General features: G+C 40.9%; 1 protein-coding gene across 8 annotated transcripts in view; it reads right to left on the bottom strand.

The window, feature by feature from the left end:
* Positions 1–8,071: 8,071 nt before the first annotated feature.
* HIRA (histone cell cycle regulator) overlaps positions 8,072–21,762 on the bottom strand; it is an 87,594-nt gene continuing 73,903 nt past the window's right edge. For 5 of the 8 annotated variants that reach the window (XM_087857508.1, XM_087857512.1, XM_087857513.1 and 2 more), the window contains 3 exons: positions 21,664–21,752; positions 17,999–18,170; positions 8,072–8,959 (listed from right to left, as the gene is read on the bottom strand). In XM_087857508.1, coding sequence (XP_087713634.1) covers positions 18,027–18,170; positions 21,664–21,752 — 233 coding nt within the window. In that variant the 3' untranslated portion in view covers positions 8,072–8,959; positions 17,999–18,026. Of the gene's footprint in view, positions 8,960–17,998; positions 18,171–18,220; positions 18,987–21,663; positions 21,753–21,762 lie in introns of those variants that run through there. The other 3 variants (XM_045815087.2, XM_045815088.2, XM_045815089.2) reach the window with 3 other exon arrangements.

Below are 21,762 nucleotides of genomic sequence, written 5' to 3'. Positions count from 1 at the left end.
ATACTAGCCAATAGGATCCAACAGTACATCAAAAGGATTATTCACTATGACCAAGGGGGATTTATTCCTGGGCTGCAAGGGTGGTTCAACATCTGCAAATCAATCAGTGTGATACACTACATTAATGAAAGAAAGGACAAGAACCATATGATCCTCTCAACAGATGTAGAAAAAGCATTTGACAAAGTACAGCATTCTTTTTTATTATTATTATTAAAACTCTTCACAGAGTAGGGGTAGAGGAGCATACCTTAATATCATAAAAGCCACCTATGAAAAGCCCACAATGAATATCATTCTCAATGGGGAAAAACTGAGAGTTTTCCCCTAAGGTCAGGAACACAACAGGGATGTCCATTCTCACCACTGCTGTTCAACATAGTACTAGAAGTCCTAGACTCAGCAGTCAGAAAACAAAAAGAAATAAAAGACATCTGAACTGGTAAAGAAGTCAAACTCTCACTCTTTGCAGATGACATGATACTTTATGTGGAAAACCCAAAAGACCTCACCCCAAAATTGCTAGAACTCATACAGGAATTCAGCAAAGTGGCAGGATATAAAATCAATGCACAGAAATCATTTGCATTTCTATACACTAACAATGAGACAGAAGAAAGAGAAATTAAGGAGTTGATCCCATTTACACTTGCACCAAAACCCATAAGATACCTAGGATAAACCTAACCAAAAAGGCAAAGGATCTGTACTCAGAAAACTATAAAACACTCATGAAAGAAATTGAGGAAGGCACAAGGAAATGGAAAAATGTTCCATGCTCATGGATTGGAAGAACAAATATTGTTAAAATGTCTATGCTGCCTAGAGCACTCTCTACATTCAGAGCAATCCCTATCAAAATATTATTGAGATTTTTCACAGAGCTGGAACAAATAATCCTAAAATTAGTATGGAACCAGAAAAGACCCTGAATAGCCAAAGGAATGTTGAAAAAGAAAACCAAAGCTGGGGGGCACCTGGGTGGCTCAGTCGTTAAGCATCTGCCTTTTGCTCAGGGCCTGATCCCAGGGTCCTGGGATCGAGCCCCACATCGGGCTCTCAGGCTCCTCTGCTGGGAGCCTGCTTCTTCGTCTTCCACTCCCCCTGCCTGTGTTCCCTCTCTTGCTGGCTGTCTCTCTCTCTGTCAAATAAATAAATAAAATCTTAAAAAAGAAAAAAAGAAAGAAAACCAAAGCTAGTGGCATCACAATTCTGGACTTCAAGCTATATTACAAAGCTGTCATCATCAAGATAGTATGGTACTGGCACAAAAACAGACACATAGACCACTGGAACAGAATAGAGAACCCAGAAATGGACCCTCAACTCTATGGTCAGCTAATCTTCGACAAAGCAGGAAAGAATATCCAGTGGAAAAAAGCCTCTTCAACAAATAGTGTGGGAACATTGGACAGCCACACGCAGAAGAAGGAAACCAGACCATTTCCTTACCCACACACAAAAACAGACTCAAAATGGATGAAAGACCTAAATGTGAGACAGGAATCCATCAAAATCATAGAGGAGAACACAGGCAGCAATGTCTGTGACCTCGGCCGGCCGCAGCAACTTCTTGCTAGACACGTCTCCAAAGGCAAGGGAAACAAAGGCAAAAATGAACTACTGGGACTTCATCAAGATAAGAAGCTTCTGCACAGCAAAGGAAACAGTCAACAAAACCAAAAGACAAGTGATAGAATGGGGGAAGATATTTGCAAATGTCTTATCAGATAAAAGGCCAGTATTCAAAATCTATAATGAACTTATCAAACTCAACATCCAAAGAATGAAGAATCCAATCAAGAAATGGGCAGAACACATGAACAGACATTTCTCCAAGGAAGACATACAAATGGCCAACAGACACATAAAAAAATGTTCAACGTCACTTGGCATCAGGGGAATACAAATCAAAACCACAATGAGATACCACTTCACACCAGCCAGAATGGCTAAAATTAACAAGTCAGGAAATGACAAATGTTGGCGAGAATGCAGAGAAAGGGGGAACCCTCTTTTATTTTATTTTTAAAAGATTTTATTTATTTATTAAGAGAGAGAGTATGAGTGGGAGGAGGGGCAGAGGGAGAAGCAGACTCCCTGCTGAGCAGGGAGCCAGACGTGGGGCTCCATCCCAGGACCCTGGGATCATGACCTGAGCCAAAGGCAGGTGCTCAATCAACTGAGCCACCCAGGTGCCCCAAGGGGAGCCCTCTTCCACTGTTGGTGGGAATGCAAGCTGGTGCAGCCACTCTGGAAAACAGTATGGAGGTTCCTCAAAAAGTTGAAAATAGAGCTACCCTACGACCCAGCAATTATGCTACTAGAGCTTTACTCCAAATATACAAATGTAGTTATCTGAAGGGGCACCTACACTCCGATGGTTCTAGCGGCAATGTCCACAATAGCCAAACTATGGAAAGAGCCCAGATGTCCATTGACAGATGAACGGATAAAGATGTGGTATAGATATACAATGGAGTACTACTCAGGCATCAAGAAAAATGAAAGCTTGCTATTTGCAACGACATGGACGGAACTAAAGGGTATTATTTACGCTAAGTGAAATAAGTCAATCAGAGAAAGACAATTATCATATGATCTCACTCAAATGTGGAATTTAAGAAACAAAACAGGATCATAGGGAAGGGAGGGAAAAATAAAACAAGATGAAATCAGAGAGGGAGACAAACCATACAAGACTCTTCATCATAGGAAGCAAACTGAGGGTTGCTGGTGGGAGAGGAGTGAGTGGATAGGGTAACTCGGTGACGAGCATTAAGGAGGGTGCATGATATAAAGAGCACTGGATATTATATAAGGCTGGTGAATCACTGAACTCTACCTCTGAAACTAATAACACACCATATGTTAATTAATTTAAATAAAAAAGTCACAGAATGGGTAATATTAAAAAATGGATCAAAGTCCTAAATCTAAGAGCCAAAACTAAAAAATTCTTAGTAGAAAACAGAGGGGTAAATTTACATAACTTCAGATTTATCAATGGTTTCTTAGATATGAGACTAGAAGAATAAACAATAAATGAAAAAATAAATTGGACTTGATCAAAACTGAAAAATTCTATGCTTCAAAGACACTATCAAGAAAGTAAATGTACAATCTGCAGAATGGGAGGAAATATTTGTAAATCATACGCCTGAGAAGGAACTTGTATTAGAATGTATAAAAACTCTTACAACTCAATAGTAAACACAAATAACCCAATTTAAAAATTGGCAAAAGATCTGAAAAGACATTTCTCTAAATAAGATATTTAAATGACCAATAAGCACATTAAAAGATGCTCACCGTATTTAGTCACTAGGGAAATGCAAATGAAAACCACATTGAGATACTTTTTCACACTTACTCAGATGGCTATAATAAAAAGATTAGATAATAAGAATCACTGGTGAGAATGAGGATAAATCAGAACCCTCATATATAGCTGGTAACAAAAGTAAAATTGTGCAGGCCGTTTGGACGGTAGTCTAGAAGTTCTGCAAACAGTTAATTATAGAGTCACCAGATGACCTAGCCATTCTGTTCCTACGCATATATTCATGAGAAATGAAAACATGATCACACCAAAACGTGTACAAAAATGTTGATGGCAGCACCACACACAATCGTCAAAAGGTGAAATCAACCCAAACGTCCATCAGTGGATGAATAGATAAGCCAAATGTGGTATTCCAAACAATGGAATATTATTCGACCATAAGAAGGAATGAAGTACTAATACAGGCTACAACATGGCTGAACCTTGAAAACGTTATGCTGAGTGAAATAAGCCAGTCACAAAATACTACATATTCTATGATTCCATTTGTATGAAATATCCAGAATAGGCAAATTATAGAGACAGAAAGTAGATTGATGATTGCTTAGGCATGACAGGAACGGGTCATAATCAATGCTGTGGAGTTTCTTTTTGAGGTGATGAAAATGTTCTAATAGTGACTATGGTGATGGTTGCACATATGTGTAACTCTGCTAAAAACCATTGAATTGTACACTTTAAATAGGTAATCTGCATCTTATGTGAATTATATTTCAGTAAATTTTTTAAAAGGGCAACACGAGGCATTCTTGTGTTGAAAATGTTTTATAGCTTTAAAAACCAAACAAAACCAAAAACCTAGGAATGGGTCCTATAGTAAGTATGTATTTTTAACTTTATAAGGCACTGTCAAACTTTATCAAAGTGACTATTTTGCCTTCCTGTTAGCAATGTATAAGTGTTCCAGTTGCTGCACATTCTTATCAACATTCAGTAGTATATATAATGGGTGTTATATGCAACTAATGAATCATTGGACACTACATCAAAAACTAAAGATGTCTTATGTGTTGGCTAAAAAAAAAAAAAAGAAAAAGAAAAAAGGGATATGGACAAAGGGGAAAACTGTATATCAGACAGAGCAGAAGGTTAATAAAGTGAGTTACTTAAATGTATGGAGAAGTTGAATTCAAACAAATGGAAATTCCAGGAAATAAATAGAAGGAGCTGATTCTTGAAAAAAAAAAAAGGTTAAGTCATTCTAATAGGTATGTATTGTTATATCATTGTGGTTTTTATCATCTATCATTTGCATTTTCTGAATGACTAATGCTATTGAACATCTTTTCGTGTACTTATTTTAGTTGCCATCCATGTATCTTTGGTGAAGTGTCCTAAGTTCAAAATACTTAATTGCAAAAGTAATTAAATTTTAATTAAATTTAAGATACAAAAGAACAATAATTAAATTTCAAAAAAATTATAAACTTAAAACCAAAACACCAGTAACATTTAAAGATGAAAAACAATCTGGAGAAAAAATTTGCCATGTATGCGAAAGGACAGGGATAAGAGATCTAATGCGGGAAGAGTTGATGGATTTTGTTCTTTCTCTTGCGTGTACCTGCTACATGTATATACAACCTCTCTCGGCACCAACCTAATTTGTAAATGGTTCTGACTCCTCACATATGATCTGGAGGCTAAAGTTGGGAAGTGCCCAAAATGATCAGGTCAGAACTCTGAGAGGCAAGGAGTCCCAGCCCTGGAAGATACAGGCCCCCAGTATTCTGCTTGCAAATAAGGTCAGCAGGCAGAGGTAGTGGGAAGGTGTGGGCATCAGTGGACAGAGTAGGGAGGTCAGCAGGCATTAGGGGTAGGGGTGAGGAGAAAAGGGACATGGCACAGGGGTCACCAGCAGAAGCACAAAGAATAAGGGTGGGGCAAGTTTTTTGCCATTACATCTCCAAATATTTTTCTGTCACCTCCTTTTCTCTTCTCCCCTGTCCTTTGAGGACTTCATTTACTTGGATATGACGTTACTTGACGTCCCATGGCTTATTGACACTATTTTTTTTCTTTCCTGTTAGGAATTTTTTTTCTGTTTTGGAGCATTTTTATTGCTATGGCTTAACATTCACAAATCTTTTCTTCTGCAGCGTTTCATCTTTTTTATCTTTAGACGTCTGTGACTTTTATATGGTCTTCTATGTTTGTACTTAATTTTTTGAACGTAATGGATAGTGTTATAATAATCATTTTAATGTCCTCTAATTTTAATATCTAAGTTCAGGGTCAGTTTTGATTGATCGGTCAAGATTGATTTTTCTCATTTTGGATCATGTCCCTGCTTCGTGTGCCTGGTAATCTTTGTTTGGATTCCAGACATTGGAAACTTTACTTTGTTGGATGTTGCATACTTTGGTATTGTTATAAAGCCTCTTGAAATTTGCTTTGCAATGTAATTAATTAGTTGGAAATAGTTTGATCCTTTTAGGTCTTGCTTTTTATTTTTGTTAGATGAATCTGGATCAGTATTCTAATTATTCTTCAATATTTAGGCAATACTTCCTGAGTACTCTACTCCAAGCTTGTGAGTTACAAGATTTTCTAGTCTGGTTGGTAGAAACAGGTACTGTTCTTAGCCCTAAGTGATTATCTAGGCAGTTTTCACTCTAATCCTTTCAGGTGGTTCTCTGCCTACGCTTGGCTGACTCCTCATTTCCACACCCTGATTAGTGCTCACTTAAATAAGCACTAATAGCATATGGCTCCCTCTACTGAGCTCCAGGGCTCTCTATGGAGCTTTTCCTTCCTGGTATTCTGTCTTGTGAGCTCTAGTTGCCTTGGTCTCCCTGGGTTCTCAGCTTTATTTCTTCAACTCAAGTAGTCATCTGGGCTCTACCTCAGCTTCTCCTCCCTTTGCTGCAGCCTGGAAACTCTCTGGGTAGTAAGCTGGGGTAGTCATAAGGCGCATCTTATTTGTTTTTTCCATCTCTCAGAATAATTGTCCTTTGTTTTCTTTTCTTTTTTTTTTTAAAGATTTTATTTATTTATTTGACAGAGATAGAGACAGCCAGCGAGAGAGGGAACACAAGCAGGGGGAGTGGGAGAGGAAGAAGCAGGCTCATAGAGAAGGAGCCTGATGTGGGGCTTGATCCCATAACGCCGGGATCACGCCCTGAGCCGAAGGCAGACGCCTAACCGCTGTGCCACCCAGGCGCCCCTGTTTTCTGATATTTAGTGTCTTTTTTTTTTTAAGATCTTTTAATTTATGTATTTGACAGAGAGAGAGAGACAGCCAGCGAGAGAGGGAACACAAGCAGGGGGAGTGGGAGAGGAAGAAGCAGGCCCCAGTGGAGGAGCCTGATGTGGGGCTCGATCCCAGGACTCTGGGATCACGCCCTGAGCCTAAGGGAGACGCTTAACGACTGAGCCACCCAGGCGCCCCTGATATTTAGAGTGTCTTGAGATCGTTGTTTCATGTATGTTGACTGGCTTTTTTGGTTGGTTCAGGTAGGAGGGTCAGTTTGGTCCCTGTTACTCCATCTTGGCTGGATGCATAAGTCCCTGACATCTTTCTGCTTATTTTCCTCTCATCTCCAAATAGTAGTGTCAGGTAGCTCAGTTGTTGGGTGTCTGACTCTTGATCTTGGCTCAGGTCCTGATCTCAGGGTTGTGAGTTTAGGCCTCGCGTTGGGCTCTGGGCTGGGCATGGAGCCTACTTAAAAAACAAACAAAAAACCCCACGAATAATATGTAAAAAACTAATTGTTCAAGTTTTCTTCAAGGAAGCATTTGTTAAGCACCAGGACTTTGCCTGTGTGATCCTGGTTAGTCCTCACAACCATGCAGGTTTTCTTAACCTCATCTTCATTTGACAGCTGAAAAGCAGGCCCAGATTTTTGCTGGTTTGGACTCTGGACAAGCCTGTCAGTCCCAAGGCCATGTGCATCCTGTGGCTCCAAAGTTCTCCACGCCTTGCTGCAGAATTGCCAGGGGAGCTGCCTGACCTGCATAGCAACCCTGGCATCCTTAAAGAATAGCTCATACTTGCAGCCTGGCTTTTGAAGTGTTCATACCCACATGCACTCCGTGCTATCACTTTGTCAGGCATGGATATATGCCTGTGTCTCATCCAGCTACTTGACATGAATGAGAAGGCAGTAAGATGACCACTAGGTAGGAAAGCATCCGGAGAGGGGATACCAGTGGCCAGGGTCACCCAGGTCTTCTAATTCCAAATCCATGCCTCTTTCTTGAAACTCGGGATCCCACACAGCTGGCAGGGAGGCAACAGTGAGATGCGTAACACAGAGGTAAATGTGCTCCATCCTCACCATGCTTGAAGATTCTGTGATTTTAGCTATTTCCTCTCCTGTGGGTCAGCTTCTGGACAACTTTCTAGGAAAATCACAGCTTTCAGCTAATTCTTCAGAAAACTCAAGTCTGTACTTACTGACTTCCTTCCACGAAATTGGCAAGCCAGCATGATCGGGGACCAAGGGGCACAGCACAGCCAGAAGCAAGGACCTTGATGACTGGCTTGGGAGGCGACTTATGTGAGGTGGCCTATCTGCTAGCTCCAGAAGCCTCAGAAGCTTCATGGTCAAGGAAATGACCTCCATGCCGGGAAATGGATTTCTACACAGAAAGGTTGGGGCCACTGGATGACATCAAAGATTCCTTCCAGTTCTGATGTTCCATAACTGTTCATTTTGGGAAAGGGATCAGTAGCAGGGGAGGAAGGTAGAAGTTAGAAGGAAAAGGCAGGGGAAGCCAGGATGATTTGGTATCCAATGCGTGTTCATTTATTTTACACTTACAAAAGAAATCGCCCACCCCTCTGCCCCATTCCCCAAAAAACAGTCTCTTTTTACAAACATTTAAAAATTAAAACCAAATGAAGATAGACAAGTTAATTTCAGTACAATTATTTTTCAATGTAGCTGTCATAATTAGAGTTTAAATTTCCTACAAGTGACCAATGTCCAAGTGACTTATAGGGAAATCCTGATTATTGGCCAAAAGGAAAATTCCATATTACAAGTTAGCAAATTCTAGTACAAAAATAGTCCGTGTTGGAATAGCCTTTCCTTTTACATAGGTCTCGGGTCAGTCTACTGACTGCATAATACACTAACATTTCAGGGTTCTCTCTTTCACAAATGGCTCATTCGTCATAGCTGAAGCAGCACGATGCCTGCAGTGGCAGGGACTAGAGTCCACCTTGGGACCGTGCTGGAAACGGCAGGCCTGGGAGTGCCTTACTGACCCCAGGGCAGCAGGGCAGGGCCCTAGCCCCACCTCCGCACAGGGGTCCTGGAGGGAGGGATGAGTGGCGGGCAGAGCTGCCCCCTTCTGAGGGAGCAACAGGCCCAGGACATAGGGGAAGTCCGCCCAGGGAGCTGGGCCAGCGCTGGCACAGGACAGCCCACCTCCTGCCAGTGTCTCCTCGTCCTTCTGTAGTCTGACGAGGTGAGAGGTGGCCCTGCGCATTGTCAGCGGCGAGAGTGTGGCCCTGCCCTTGCTGCAGCCAGGGAAGGCCTGGGCAAGCTACTTGTCCCTCAGGATGTCAAGTTGCTCCTGACACTCGGTAAAGAGGCGCTGAAAGCGAAGATTCTGCCCGATGACTGGCAGCAGCTCCTTCAGCAGCTCCCTCTTCCGCAGACCCTGTGTACACAGAGAGTGACAGTTGAGTGCAAGTGTCAGTGAGGAGACCTGGAAGGTGCTGGGTTTCCCTGGTCTGGCAGAGACCCCGTGTCTGCCCATCTGACCCCCAGCCACCCCCTGGAGAAACCACAGATGGATGAGAACAATTTCTCCACATGCTGGGAAGTCCCAGGCAAGCTTAAAAACCTGAGCTGGGGTGTGCAGGGTGGAGTTGCAGGGAGCAGGGGAGGGACACAGTGCAAGGATACAGCAAAGAAAACCAGGGTAGGTTCTGCTCCTCCATGTCCCCTAAGTCTGTTGGCACAGTCACCGCTGCTGGCCTTCAACTGCACTGATTAGTGGCCATAGTAGCTCGGCCTTCCAAGCAGGATGGAAGTAGGATATTAGGGTAGAGGGGCAGGTAGATGGCCATCCAGGAGGAGTTGTTCCCTAATGTGGATGCTCTCTGGGGGGCTGAGGTCAAGTCTAGGGGCAAAGAGGCACCTGGGAGGCAGTGGCTGGCCTTGGCTTTACAATCCTGGGGCCTCTGGCCTTGGGCCTTGCCCAGGACTCTTTCACTGGGTGCACTGGCACCACAGTCTGCCTGGGTTCTTCTGCAACATGCACTGCAAGGAGGGGTCTCCACTGCACAGAACCCTGAGGAGCACAGCTGCTGCAAAGAAAAAAACCACCAAATGACAACTCTGACCACTGGAAGAGAAGGAAGGCCCAAGATGTTAAAATAAGCATGCTAGAAAGACAAGGAATTATAGAAAAGAACCAAGTGTAGATACTAAGCTTGAGCAACACAGTGGTTGAGGGGTGGGGTCTGCAGAAGAATGGACACTGCTGAAGACCAAGTCAGAGCGGAGTCAGATGGAGACCAGATCATGCTCGAGGAGGGAGGTACACAGAGAGGAAAATCCAAGAGGAGAAACGATATAGGAAAAGTAAAGGCCGATGGACGATGACAGCTGGGCCCAATATCCACATAATGGGTCCCACAGGAGAGAGAGAAAGAAGAAAGAAGGAAATATTTAAGGAAATATTACAGGTAGATTTCACGCAATTAAAGAAAATCAAATGGCCTTAGGTCGAAAGCCTCCATGAGTGCTGATCATGTAAGATATGGAAACCTAATAAAGGCCATGTAGGAAAAGCCCACAGCTAACATCATACTCAAGGTGAAAAACTGAGAGCTTTTCCTCTAAGACTGGGAATAAGACAAAGGTGCCCACTCTCACTACTTTTTTTTAAATACAGTACTGGGAGTCCTAGCCACAGCAGTCAATTAAGAAAAAGAACTAGGAATGTAAATTGGTAAGGAGTATTAAGTAACTTTCACTATTTGCAGATGACATGATACTACTATACCACACTATATAGAAAACCCTAGAGGACTCCAAAAAACTACTAGAACTGATGTAAAATCATAGGATACAAAATTAATATACAGAAAACTGCTGCATTTCTTCACACTAATAATGAAGTAGAAGAGAAATTAAGAAAACAATCCCATTTACAATCACACCAAGAATAATAAACCTAGGAATAAACCTAACAAAGGGGATGAAACTGTACTCCAAAAACTATAAAACACTGATGAAAGAAATTAAAGATGACACAAATAAATGGAAAGATATTCCACGGTCATGGATTAGAACAACCAATATTGTGAAAATGTCTGTATCACCCAAGCAGTCTATAGACTTAATGCAATCCTTATCAAAATACCAACATTTTTCGTAGAACTAGGAAAAAAAAAAGATGTGGAAAAACTGATATCTAGACATGTAGGTTGAAATATATAGAATGTGAAAGTATCAAAGATAGAAAAACTCTAAAAGTTTCTAAAAATCAAGATCATATCACCTACAGAAGAGAGACCAAGAGACACAATAAAGTAGTATATTTTTAATATACTGGAAAAAGCTCACAACTTAAACTTTTTTTACCCAAATAGTTATTCATGTAAGACAGTATAATAAAAAATATTCTTAGGCTTTTAAGACCTCAAAAAGTCTGCCACAAGAAAGATCCACCATGAAAATGTTTTGGAGGAAATACTCAAAAGAAGAGAGAAATCCAGATAATGCTAAAAGAGATATGAAAAGAAATGTGGTTAACTCCGGCTAAAGTTATGTTAGCCTTAAGAAAGCCAAGAATATAAAAAATGTAAATGGTGTGAGCCTGGTGATAAAAAAAAAAACCTGTCAGACTAGATAAAATAAAAGCCAGCCATCTGATATTAGTAAGAAACATACAAACATGAATGCAGAAGGGTTAAACATTAGAAAGATACATTAGTAAAGAATAAAAAGAGACCTAGTATTTTATAATTCCTAAAGTAGATTTTGTTGACAAAAACATCACTGGGGAAAGAGCAAGTCAAAAGAGAGGGACAAAACCACCCTCAGGGAGACTTTAATACCCATTCAACTAGTGATAGGTCATGGAAAGGCAAAAATCTGCAGATTCAGGTAATCCGAACTGAACAGTGGTAAACATGACTTAATGGACATGTATAAAATGAAAACAGAAGTTCTTTGGCACATGCAGACATATAAAAAATTGCTCTAAAAGCAAACCTCAACAAAATAACAGGTATCATGTAGATTGCAGACTGGCATGGCCAAATATAGCCTACTATCTATTTTTGTAAATAATTTTATAAAATGTAGCCACATCTGCCTATTTGTTGATATATCATGCTACAACAGTGGAGTGGAGTAGCTGCAGCAGAGACTGTATGGATTTGCAAAGCCTGAAATATTTACTCTCTGGTCCCTGACAGAAAAATTTTGCCAACCCCTGATATAAATCATGTTCTCTAACCAAAATACAATCGAGCAGAACTCATGACTAATTAATCAATTAAGTTAATTTAGTTGATTGAAATTTAAAAGTTAATTTAATTGAAATTAAAAATGATTTACAAGTAAATGGTAATAAAAACACTAACTGCTGCAAAACTGTTGTAGAAATGCCACAGAAGTGGGGCTTTCATAAGGATACTTAGAAACATAACACATCTTATATCAGAGAACATAAAAGAATGACAACCACTTACTTGAGTCTAACCTAAGGTGGAAGGAAGGAAGGAAGGGAGGGAGGGAGGGAGGGAGGAGGAAAGAAGGGAAGGAGGGAAGGTAAGAAGGAGACATCAGAAAAAAAATTTTTTTAAATATATATATTTTTAAAGATTTTATTTATTTATTCGACAGAGATAGAGCAGCCAGCGAGAGAGGGAACAGAAGCAGGGGAGTGGGAGAGGAAGAAGCAGGCTCCCATCGGAGGAGCCTGATGTGGGGCTCGATCCCAGGACCCTGGGATCACGCCCTGAGCCGAAGGCAGACGCTTAACCGCTGTGCCACCCAGGCGCCCCAGAAAAAAAAATTTTTTTAAATAAGTCTTCATGACTAGCTGAGTAGGGGAGCCAGTCTGCAAAGACTGGGAAAGGTGGCCATTTTTTCAAATGCCCAATATTCAACAAAAGATGATGGGGCATACAAAGAAACAGAAACATGGATTTGGTTGGATATGGTACTGGCCCATTCAAAATAACAAAAAAAACCTCCAGAAAAGTGACCCTAAAGAAACAGAGGTCTGGAACTTATGTGACAGACTTTAAAACAATTGTCCTAAATATTCTCAAAGAGAACATGAACAGATGGACATACCAGGAAAATGATATGTGAACAGAATGAGAATATCGACAAAGAGGTAGAAATTATAAAAAAGAATGAAACCAAAATTCTAGAGCTTAAAAACATAGTAACCAAATAGAAAAATTCACTTGAGTGGTTCAACAGTAGACCTGAACAGACAAAAGAAAGAATCAATGAATTTGAATTCAAGTTATTTGAAATTATTGAATCTGAACAGCAAAAAGAAAATAGAATGAAGAAAAATGAAAACAGCCTAAGAGATTTATAGGACACCATCAAGCAGACCAATATATGCATTATGCAAGTCCCAGCAGAATAACAGAGAGAGAAAGGGGAAGAGAACTTATCTGGAGAAATAATGGCTGAAAAGTTCCCAGGTTTGAGGAAAGACATGGATTTACAAATACAAGCTCAACAAACACTTCATGTAGGAAAGCCCCAAAGGAACCCATACTGTGACAGATTTTAATCAAACTATGGATCATCGAAGATAAAGAGATAATCTTGAAAGCAGAAACGTGGCTCATAATGTAAAAAGCATACTCAATAAGCATATTTCTCAGCAGGAACACTGAAGGCCAGAAGGCAGTGGGATAACATATTTAAGGTGCTAAAAGAAAAACTGACATTTGAGAATACCATATCCAGTGAAACTACCCTTCAAAAACAAGGGAAAAACAAACACATTCCCAGATAAATAAAAACCAATGGAATTTACCACCATTAGATCTACCCTACAAGAAATGCTAAACGGAGTCCAAGTTGAAAGGATGCTAGACAATAAAACATAAAATTCTCTGTTAAGGTAAAAGTAAGGACAAATATAAAAACCCATATTATGTACTTTTGTTTGCTAATTACATTTTTTTTATTCTTTTGCAAGATTTAAAAGACAAAAGCATAAGAAACTATAAATCTATGTTAAAGGTTATAGAATATAACAGATATAATTTGTGACTTCAATAACATAAAGTGGGGGGAGTGGAACTGTAAAGGAGTAAGCAATGTTTCTGCATACAACTGAAATCAAATTTTCATTAGTTTAAAATAGATTGTTATAACTTTAGAATGTTTTTGTTATCCCTCTGGTTATCCAAAAGAAAATATCTATAGAATATGCACAAAAGAAAGAGGAGAGAATCAAAACATGTCACTAAAAAAATCAACTAAATGCAAAGTAAAACAGTAAAGGAGGAAATGAGGGACAAAAAGCTATAAAACAGGGGCGCCTGGGTGGCTTAGTCGTTAAGCGTCTGCCTTCGGCTCAGGGCATGATCCCAGCGTTCTGGGATCGAGCCCCGCATCGGGTTCCTCTGCTGGGAGCCTGCTTCTTCCTCTCCTACTCCCCCTGCTTGTGTTCCCTCTCTCGCTGCCTGTCCCTCTCTCTTTCTCTGTCAAGTAAATAAAATCTTTAAAAAAAAGCTATAAAACATACAGAAAATAAATAACAAAATGGAAATATTAAGTATTTATGTCAATAATTACTTTATTATTATTATTTTTTTGAGAGAGAGAGGAGGGGCAAAGGGAGAGGGAGGGAGACAGAATCTCAAGCAGCCTCCATGCTCGGTGTGGAGCCTGACATGGGACTCAATCTCCCAGCTCCAAGATCATGACCTGAGCTGAAATCAAGAGTTAGATGCTTAACTGACTGAGCCACCCAGGCACCGCTGTCAGTAATTATTTCAAATGTAAATGGATTAAACTCCCCAATTTAAAAAATGGGTAAAAAACTAGAATCAAACTATATGCTACCTACAAGGAACTCACTTTAGATCTAAGGACACACATAGGTTGAATATGAAAGGATAGAAAAAGATAGTCCATGGAAACAGTAACCAAAATACAGAAGAGATGGCTAAATTTGTATCATATGAAATAGATGTTACAAGAGACAAAGAAGGACATTGTATAATGATAAAAGGGTCAATTCACCGAAGATGATGTAACAACTGTAAACATATGCACCAAACATCAGAGCTCCTAAATATATGAAGAAAACATTGAGTTGAAAGGAAAAATAATTCTACAATAATTGTAGGAGATTTCAATATCCCATTTGCAATAATGGATAGAACAACCAGATAGAAGATCAATAAGGAACCAGAAGACCTGAAAACCAATACAGACCAATTGTACCTTACATACATAAATAGAACATTCCACCCAACAACAGCAGAATACATTTTTTCTCAAGTGCACATTTAACATTCTCCAGGAGAGACTACATGTTAGGTCACAGAACAAATCTCAATGGGTTTAAAAAGACTGACATCATAAAAGTATCTTTTCCAATTACAACAGAATGAAACCAGAAATCAAAAGCTAAAGGAAAACTGGACAACCTGCAAATATGTGGAAATGAAACAACACATTGTTCAGCAATGATTCAAGAAGAAATCTCAAGGGAAATTAGAGACTATCTTGAGATAAATGAAAATGAAAACAACATACCAAGAAATATAGGATCCAGCAAAAGCACTTGTTAGAAATTATAGCTGTAAGAATTCACAAAGTAAGACCTCAAATCACTAACAGAACCTTCCATCCTTTGAAACTAGAAAAATAAAAGCAAGCTAAAGACAAACAGAAGCAAGAAAATCACACATATTTGAGTGAAAATAAAATGGAGAATAGAAAAACAGAGAAAATAATGAAACCAAAATGTACAATTTGAAAAGATCATCAAAACTGATAAACTGTTAGCTAGATGGACTACGAAAAAAGAGAGAAGACCGGAATGACAATCAGAAATGAAAAAGGGACATTACAACTGATGCCACAAAAGTAAAAATTATAAATATGGGAATACTATAAACAATTGTACACTAACAAACTGGACAACCTAGATAAAATGGACAAATTCCTAGAAACACACAGCCTACCAAGACTGAATCATGAAGAAATATAAAAATCTGAATGGATCTGTAACTCGTAAGGAGATGAATCAGTAATCACAAACTTCCCAACAAAAAAGAGCCTATGACTGACCAAATAGCTTCACTGGTGAATTTTACCAAATATTTAAAGAAGAATTAATAACAATCTTCAATTGAGGCAAACAAAAAATTTTTTTGATCAATGCAACACTCTTTCATTACAAAAACATTCAGCAAACTAGTAACCGAAGTCAACTACCTCAATATAATACAGACCATATATGAAAACATCACAATCAATGTTAAAAGACTGAAAGCTTTTGCTCTAAGGTTAGGAGCAAGGCAAGGATGCCAGCTTTTACACTTCTACTCATCATAGTACTGGAAGTTCTAACCAGAGAAATGAGGGAAGAAAAAGAAATAAAAGGCATCCAAACTGGGAAGGAAGAAGTAAACTTTTTTGTTTGTAGACATCATCTTATATGTAGAAAACCCTAAAGACTCTACAAAAAACCTGTTAGAATCAACGGAGGGCTTCAAAAGGTAGAGGGGTGGGGGATTGGGATAGGCCAGTGATGGGTATTAAGGAGGGCACATATTGCATGGTGCACTGGGTGTTACATGCAAATAATGAATCATGGAACATTGCATCAAAAACTGGGGATGTACTGTATGGTGACTAATATAACAAAATAAAAATTATAAAAAAAAAACCAAAAAACCTGTTAGAATAAGTGAATTCAGCAAATTTGCAGAATAGGAAATCAATACACCAAAATCAGTTGCATTTTTATATACCAACAACAAACATTCTGAAAAGAAAACTAAGAAAATAGTTCCATTTACAATAGCTTCTGAAGAATAAAATACTTAAGGAATACACTTAACCAAGGAGGTGAAAGACTAGTACACTTAAAACTACAAAATGTTGCTGAAAGAAATTAAAGAAGACACAAGTAAATGGAAAGACACCCTTGTTCATGGACTGGAAGACACTGCTAAGATGTCAATAACACCAAAAACAATCTACAGATTTAACGTACTCCCTATCAAAATCCTAGTGGTGTTTTTCTACAGAAATAGACTAATTCATCCTAAAATTCATAGGGAATCTCAAGGGACCCTGAACAGCCACAAGAATCTTGAAAAAGAAGATGAAAGGTGGCGGCCTCACAGCTTCTGACTTCAAAACTTATTTCTGCTCTTTCTATAAGAGGCCTGAGGTGACCTCTGACAATGGTTCACTATTCACTTGACCCAGAAAGCCCTACAAAATCATGCAAATCAAGAGGTCCAAAGCTTTGTGTTCACTTTATGAATGCCTCAAAGGTATGCATGTCTGAAAAGCCACCACATTATTGGAAGGATGTCCCTGTAGAGAAGCAGTGTGTGCCATTCTGTTGCTACACTGGCGGAGTTCACTGGTGGTGAGCTCAGACCAAACACTGGGGCTGGACGCAGCATCAGTGACCTGGACAGAGTGCTGAATTTTTATTGCACATGCTTAAAAATTCAGAGTAATGCTGAACTTAAGGGTTTCGATGTAGATTCTCTGGTCATTGAGCATATCCAAGTGAACAAAACCCCCAAGATGTGGTGAGAACTTACAGAGTGCATGCATGTTCGGATTGACCTGTTCATGAGCCCTCCCTGCCGCAGAGATGATCCTTACTGAAAAAGAGCAGATCGTTTCTGAACCAGAAGAGGAGGTTGCACGGAAGAAAAAGATGTCCCAGAAGAAAATGAAGAGACAAAAACTTACGGCTTGGGAGTATATTCTGCATAAAATAAATGTAAGTAAAAAAACCACGATAAACAAAACAACCAAAAACAACCCCCCCAAAACTTATTTCAAAACTATTATACCTTTTAATTTTTGAACTATGTGACTATATTACCATCCAAAATAAAATTTAAAATTAAAAAACTGAAAAATTTAATTAAAAAATGAAAGGGGATGAAGTAAACTGCTATAAACGAAGCAGAAATTCTGCCTGCCTGTGGCACCAGGGGCAAGCTACAAGAGGATCCGCCCTCTGACCTGAAGGCTGGTGTCAATACCAACTGCCACAAAGTACCACCTCCCACTCTGGGCTGTCTGCCTCCCTACAGTTTAAGGCAGCAGCCTAGGACATAGCTCATCACCACATGTCTGGCCATTGTCATAGGTCTTACCGTGAAGACTGGCAGGGGGAGGCTTCCAAAAGCAGGATCTGGCTGGGAAGACAGTGGCCAGCAAAGAACTCAGGCACCTGAAGGATGACTGCTTAGTGGCCCAACCCTTGGCTTCCTGTCTCCCTCCCATGTAACTGAGCCATGATCTTTGAGGGAAAGAAGCCTGGACCTTTGGGGTCTCCTGAAGCAAACTGATAGCTTGTATCACAAAGAGTAATTTCCCAATATATAAAGCATTCCTATGAACCAATAAGAAAAACACATGACAACAAAGTATTTCAACAGTTAAAAAAAAAAAGAAGTGTAAGTGGCTCTTAAATACACTAAATGATGCTTACTAATAAGCCTCTTGGGAGGGCTGCTGAGTCAGTCCATCTTCCATCTACTGCTCCATTGCTCCCAGCCACCCTGAGAACCAGTTCCATTTGAATGATCAATTCTTAACATAAAAGTGTTCATGAAGAAACTCAACAAGAGCAGAGTGCTCATACTCAAACTTGCTCTCAATATCTAGATAAAGAGATAGTAAAAAGGTTAAAAAAAAAAAAAGGAATAAATTCAGCATAGTGCTGAAGTCAGGAGGGAATGTGGCAGACATCAGGAGTTGGCTATGTCCACACCTGCTCTAAGAGCTCTTCTCATACATACGCTTTACTGCTCACTTCCCCAGACTACCTTGCAACGACAGTGGTCAAGTGATTTGCTGGTTGCCTGTGAGTCACAGACTAGCCTTTGGGAGAGCTTTTCTTTTTCCGGTAAGAATGGTAGATGTTGCTGGTATTGGTTTCCCCCTGTCCGCTTTCCTCGAACTTGGATATGAAAGCTACCTTGTGACCATGAGGTTAAAGGTCAAGACAGTCACAGAGATACAGTGTGCCACCTACCTCCAAATGACTTATTTGGAGGAGAGAAAACGACAACTATTTCAGCCACCATCGGAAGTATCATTTACCCGCAGTTGAAAGCATTTGTCATAGACACCAGTGACCATGAGCAGACTAGCTACGTTAGGTAGTTTACAGAAGGTGAAAAGCAGATGGGACCACACTGGTGGTACTCCTGGGAAAGGAGCCCCAGGTTCTTCTGGGCAAAGCTCCAAAGAGGTGTCCTGCTGGGAGCTGGCAAGAACAAGCAGCATGAAGGAGAGGGAGAAAAGAGCATGGCTAATAACTTGTGGCCTGTTTGTGCCTCCTTCCATCTGTACCATGTTGGCCTAGCATTCTTGCCTTCAGGCTGAGACAGAAAACTTCTATGTAGAGCTCCAGCTGATGTCTTCGGTTACGGCTCCCAGAGTGGCAGCTGGATCACAGAGCGAAGCTCTACAACCTGGCCAGGGGAGAGATTGGTCAGGAATACGTTGACCTATCTCCCACCCGAGAAGATGTCCTGTCAGGATACCCTGGAGGTGACATGTGCTAGGAAAACAGCTTTCCTCTTACTGGTAATTCAGAACCACCCTTCCTGTTGAGGACATGGGACCAAGATACACAAACAGAAACAGACCTCAGAGAGCTAATGTGCTAGTGTCCTACAGTTGAGCTGGGATGTGGGGAAGGTAGAAATTCAGAGAGGGGTGCCCTTGCCTTGGGAACATTTATTGATGAGAAAGAGGCTGAGCAAGATTCTGTCAGACTTGAGGGTCTAGGGGGACCAAAGCAGGGGCCCAAATGAAAAGTGGGGATTCCTGGTAAGTCATCCCTCCTTGTGCTGACACCGCAAAGGGATGTACCCTAGAATAAGGGTAAACTGGAAATAAACCAGCCCCTGCACAAATGAGTGTCGGCTTTGAATCATTAGACAGTCCAGAAAAACCTCAATCCCTGAACTGGGTTGAGGGGACTCTGCAGTGCTGGTGCCTCAAGGACTGGCAACAGCAAATAAAAGTACTCTGTGAAAGAAGGTAACATCACCTGAGGGCTCAAACCATTTCTACAAATAAATTTTCAAACAACATGTCCGGCAGATAGTTAACAATAATGAGGCCTGTAAGGAAATAAGATAATATAAAAGAGAACCACCAGAGACAGACAGGCAATAGAAACAGATCCCCAAGGGCTCCCAATAGCAGAACTATCAGACATACGACTTTAAAATAACTAAGCTTACTATGCTCAAGCACATAAAAGACTAAATTGAAAATTTGAGGGGAGAACTGAAACTATAAAAAAGGATACAGCAGATTTTAAAAAGAGAGGACGTTATATCTCTCTGATGATGGGGAGAATGGAAGGGAAGATATAACTGAATAAGAGAACCAAGGAAAATCCACAGAATGAATGAAAGAAACAGACTTTGAGCTTTGTGAAACTTCAAAACGACAAGAGAGGGAGCCAAAAGAACATACACAGCAATGGAAATCAGATTTGCAGCAGAGATTTTGGCAACACCAGTGGATGTTAAATGTCTGTGGCGCCATACCTTCGATGTAAGGGGAATGGGACTTTGAAGTTAGGATTCTAGTAACCAACCAAATTAAGGTCTATTGCAACAAAATAAAAATCAAATAAAACACACAGGCCAATCACACACCAAGGCCTGCGGAGCCCGTGAGCTCTGACCCTCCAACCTTCCTGACTGCAACGTATCCTTTCACCCTCCCACTGCTATTCTGCTTGGCTATTCCTTTCACACTGCAAGCCCTTCCATCTCAGGGCCTTTGGACTTGCTGTTCTCTCTGTCTGGATGTTCTTCCCCCAAATATCTGTGGGGCTTTGCCCCTCACCTTTTCTGGTCTCTGCTCAGTTAGGTAAGACTTCCTTGATTATTCAATATAAAATAGCATCCTGCCAGTATCCCCCTGGCCACTTTATGTTTGTTCACAGCACCCACCCCCACCAACACAATACATGTACTTGCTCAGCTGTTTAGATCTGCTTCTCTGCGCAAGAATGTAGACCTATGAAGGTGGGGCACGTTAGCTTTGTTCAATGCTCACTGTCCCGTGCCTGGCAAGAGCAGGCGCTCCATCAGTATTTGCTCAGTGACTGCATGGAGCAGGGAAGCTAACTTCTATTCACAACCCCCATCCATCACCAGCCCATTCCTTTCAAGGCACTAGCAGGCACATGTACAAGCCAAAAAATTTGGAGGCAACTGTATGCATGTTCATTATTCTCTGTCTCTTAATCTATTCCATATCCACCCATCCACCCACCAAGTCTTGTTGGGTCTGCCTCCAAAATACAACTTGAATCTGTCTCCTTTCCCTTCCCCATGGCCATCACACCGATCCAAGTCACCTTCGTCTATTGCCAGGACTGCTGTGAAAACAAGCCCTGACTACTTTCCTACGTCAGTTCACATCACCCCTGCTAACCGACGTCATGTTACAAACTCCTCTAAAAGCTCCAGCTCCTCACAAGATCACAACGCTCCTCCCTGCCCATCTGTCTCACCTCATCTCATACCACCTCTCCTTTGCCTACTATGCTGCAGCCACAGTGGCCTCTACGTACCACGCCTGGTGTGCACTCACTATCACTTCTACCAGGAGACCTTCAGGTCTCGGCAGAGCTGGAGCATTCTCATCCCTAGGTTTAATCCTGAAAGACCCTTCCGATGTCTTCCCTGGCCACTCATTCCCAGACACCCTCATCTGATTGCTCTGCTTATTTCTGGGCAGAGTATAACCCATAGTCTAAAACTATCTTGTTGACTGAATTGCTTCCTTGCTTCTGTCTGCCTATCAGACTGGGAGCTCCATGAAGGCAGGGAAGGTTCTTTCACCTTCTCTACTGAACAAACCCACAGCCCCCGGCAGGCAACTCTCCTCAGCACAGGTGCGCGCGTGGCTGAGCACTCCCTAGGCCCCTGATGCCGAGGGCCCAGCTGCTGCCTGGCAGTGCAGTGCTGGCATCTTATCCTCTCACTGACGCTGGGGCCCCAAGGCGGTGAGCTCAAGAAGTCTAATGGGGAAGAATTTCAAAGCACTTTGCTTATTTTTCATCTCCACTTTCACTTTTCAAGATAGAATTCTTGTGGCAAGAATGAAAGCAGCACCTACCACTACCGTTGACTCCCACTGGCTTCCAGTGGAGTAGTGAACCGGACCCAGTAAGTCCTTGCATATTTCTCGGAGTCGGTATTCAAACCCTAATTACGG

The sequence above is a fragment of the Ursus americanus genome, chromosome 30 (genome assembly GCF_024610735.1).
Source record: "Ursus americanus isolate L20-20 chromosome 30, mUrsAme1.1.p, whole genome shotgun sequence".
Classification (NCBI taxonomy): Eukaryota; Metazoa; Chordata; class Mammalia; order Carnivora; family Ursidae; genus Ursus; species Ursus americanus.
The sequence above is the reverse complement of the archived record's forward strand: the minus strand, read 5'-3'. Positions and strand labels throughout refer to the sequence as shown.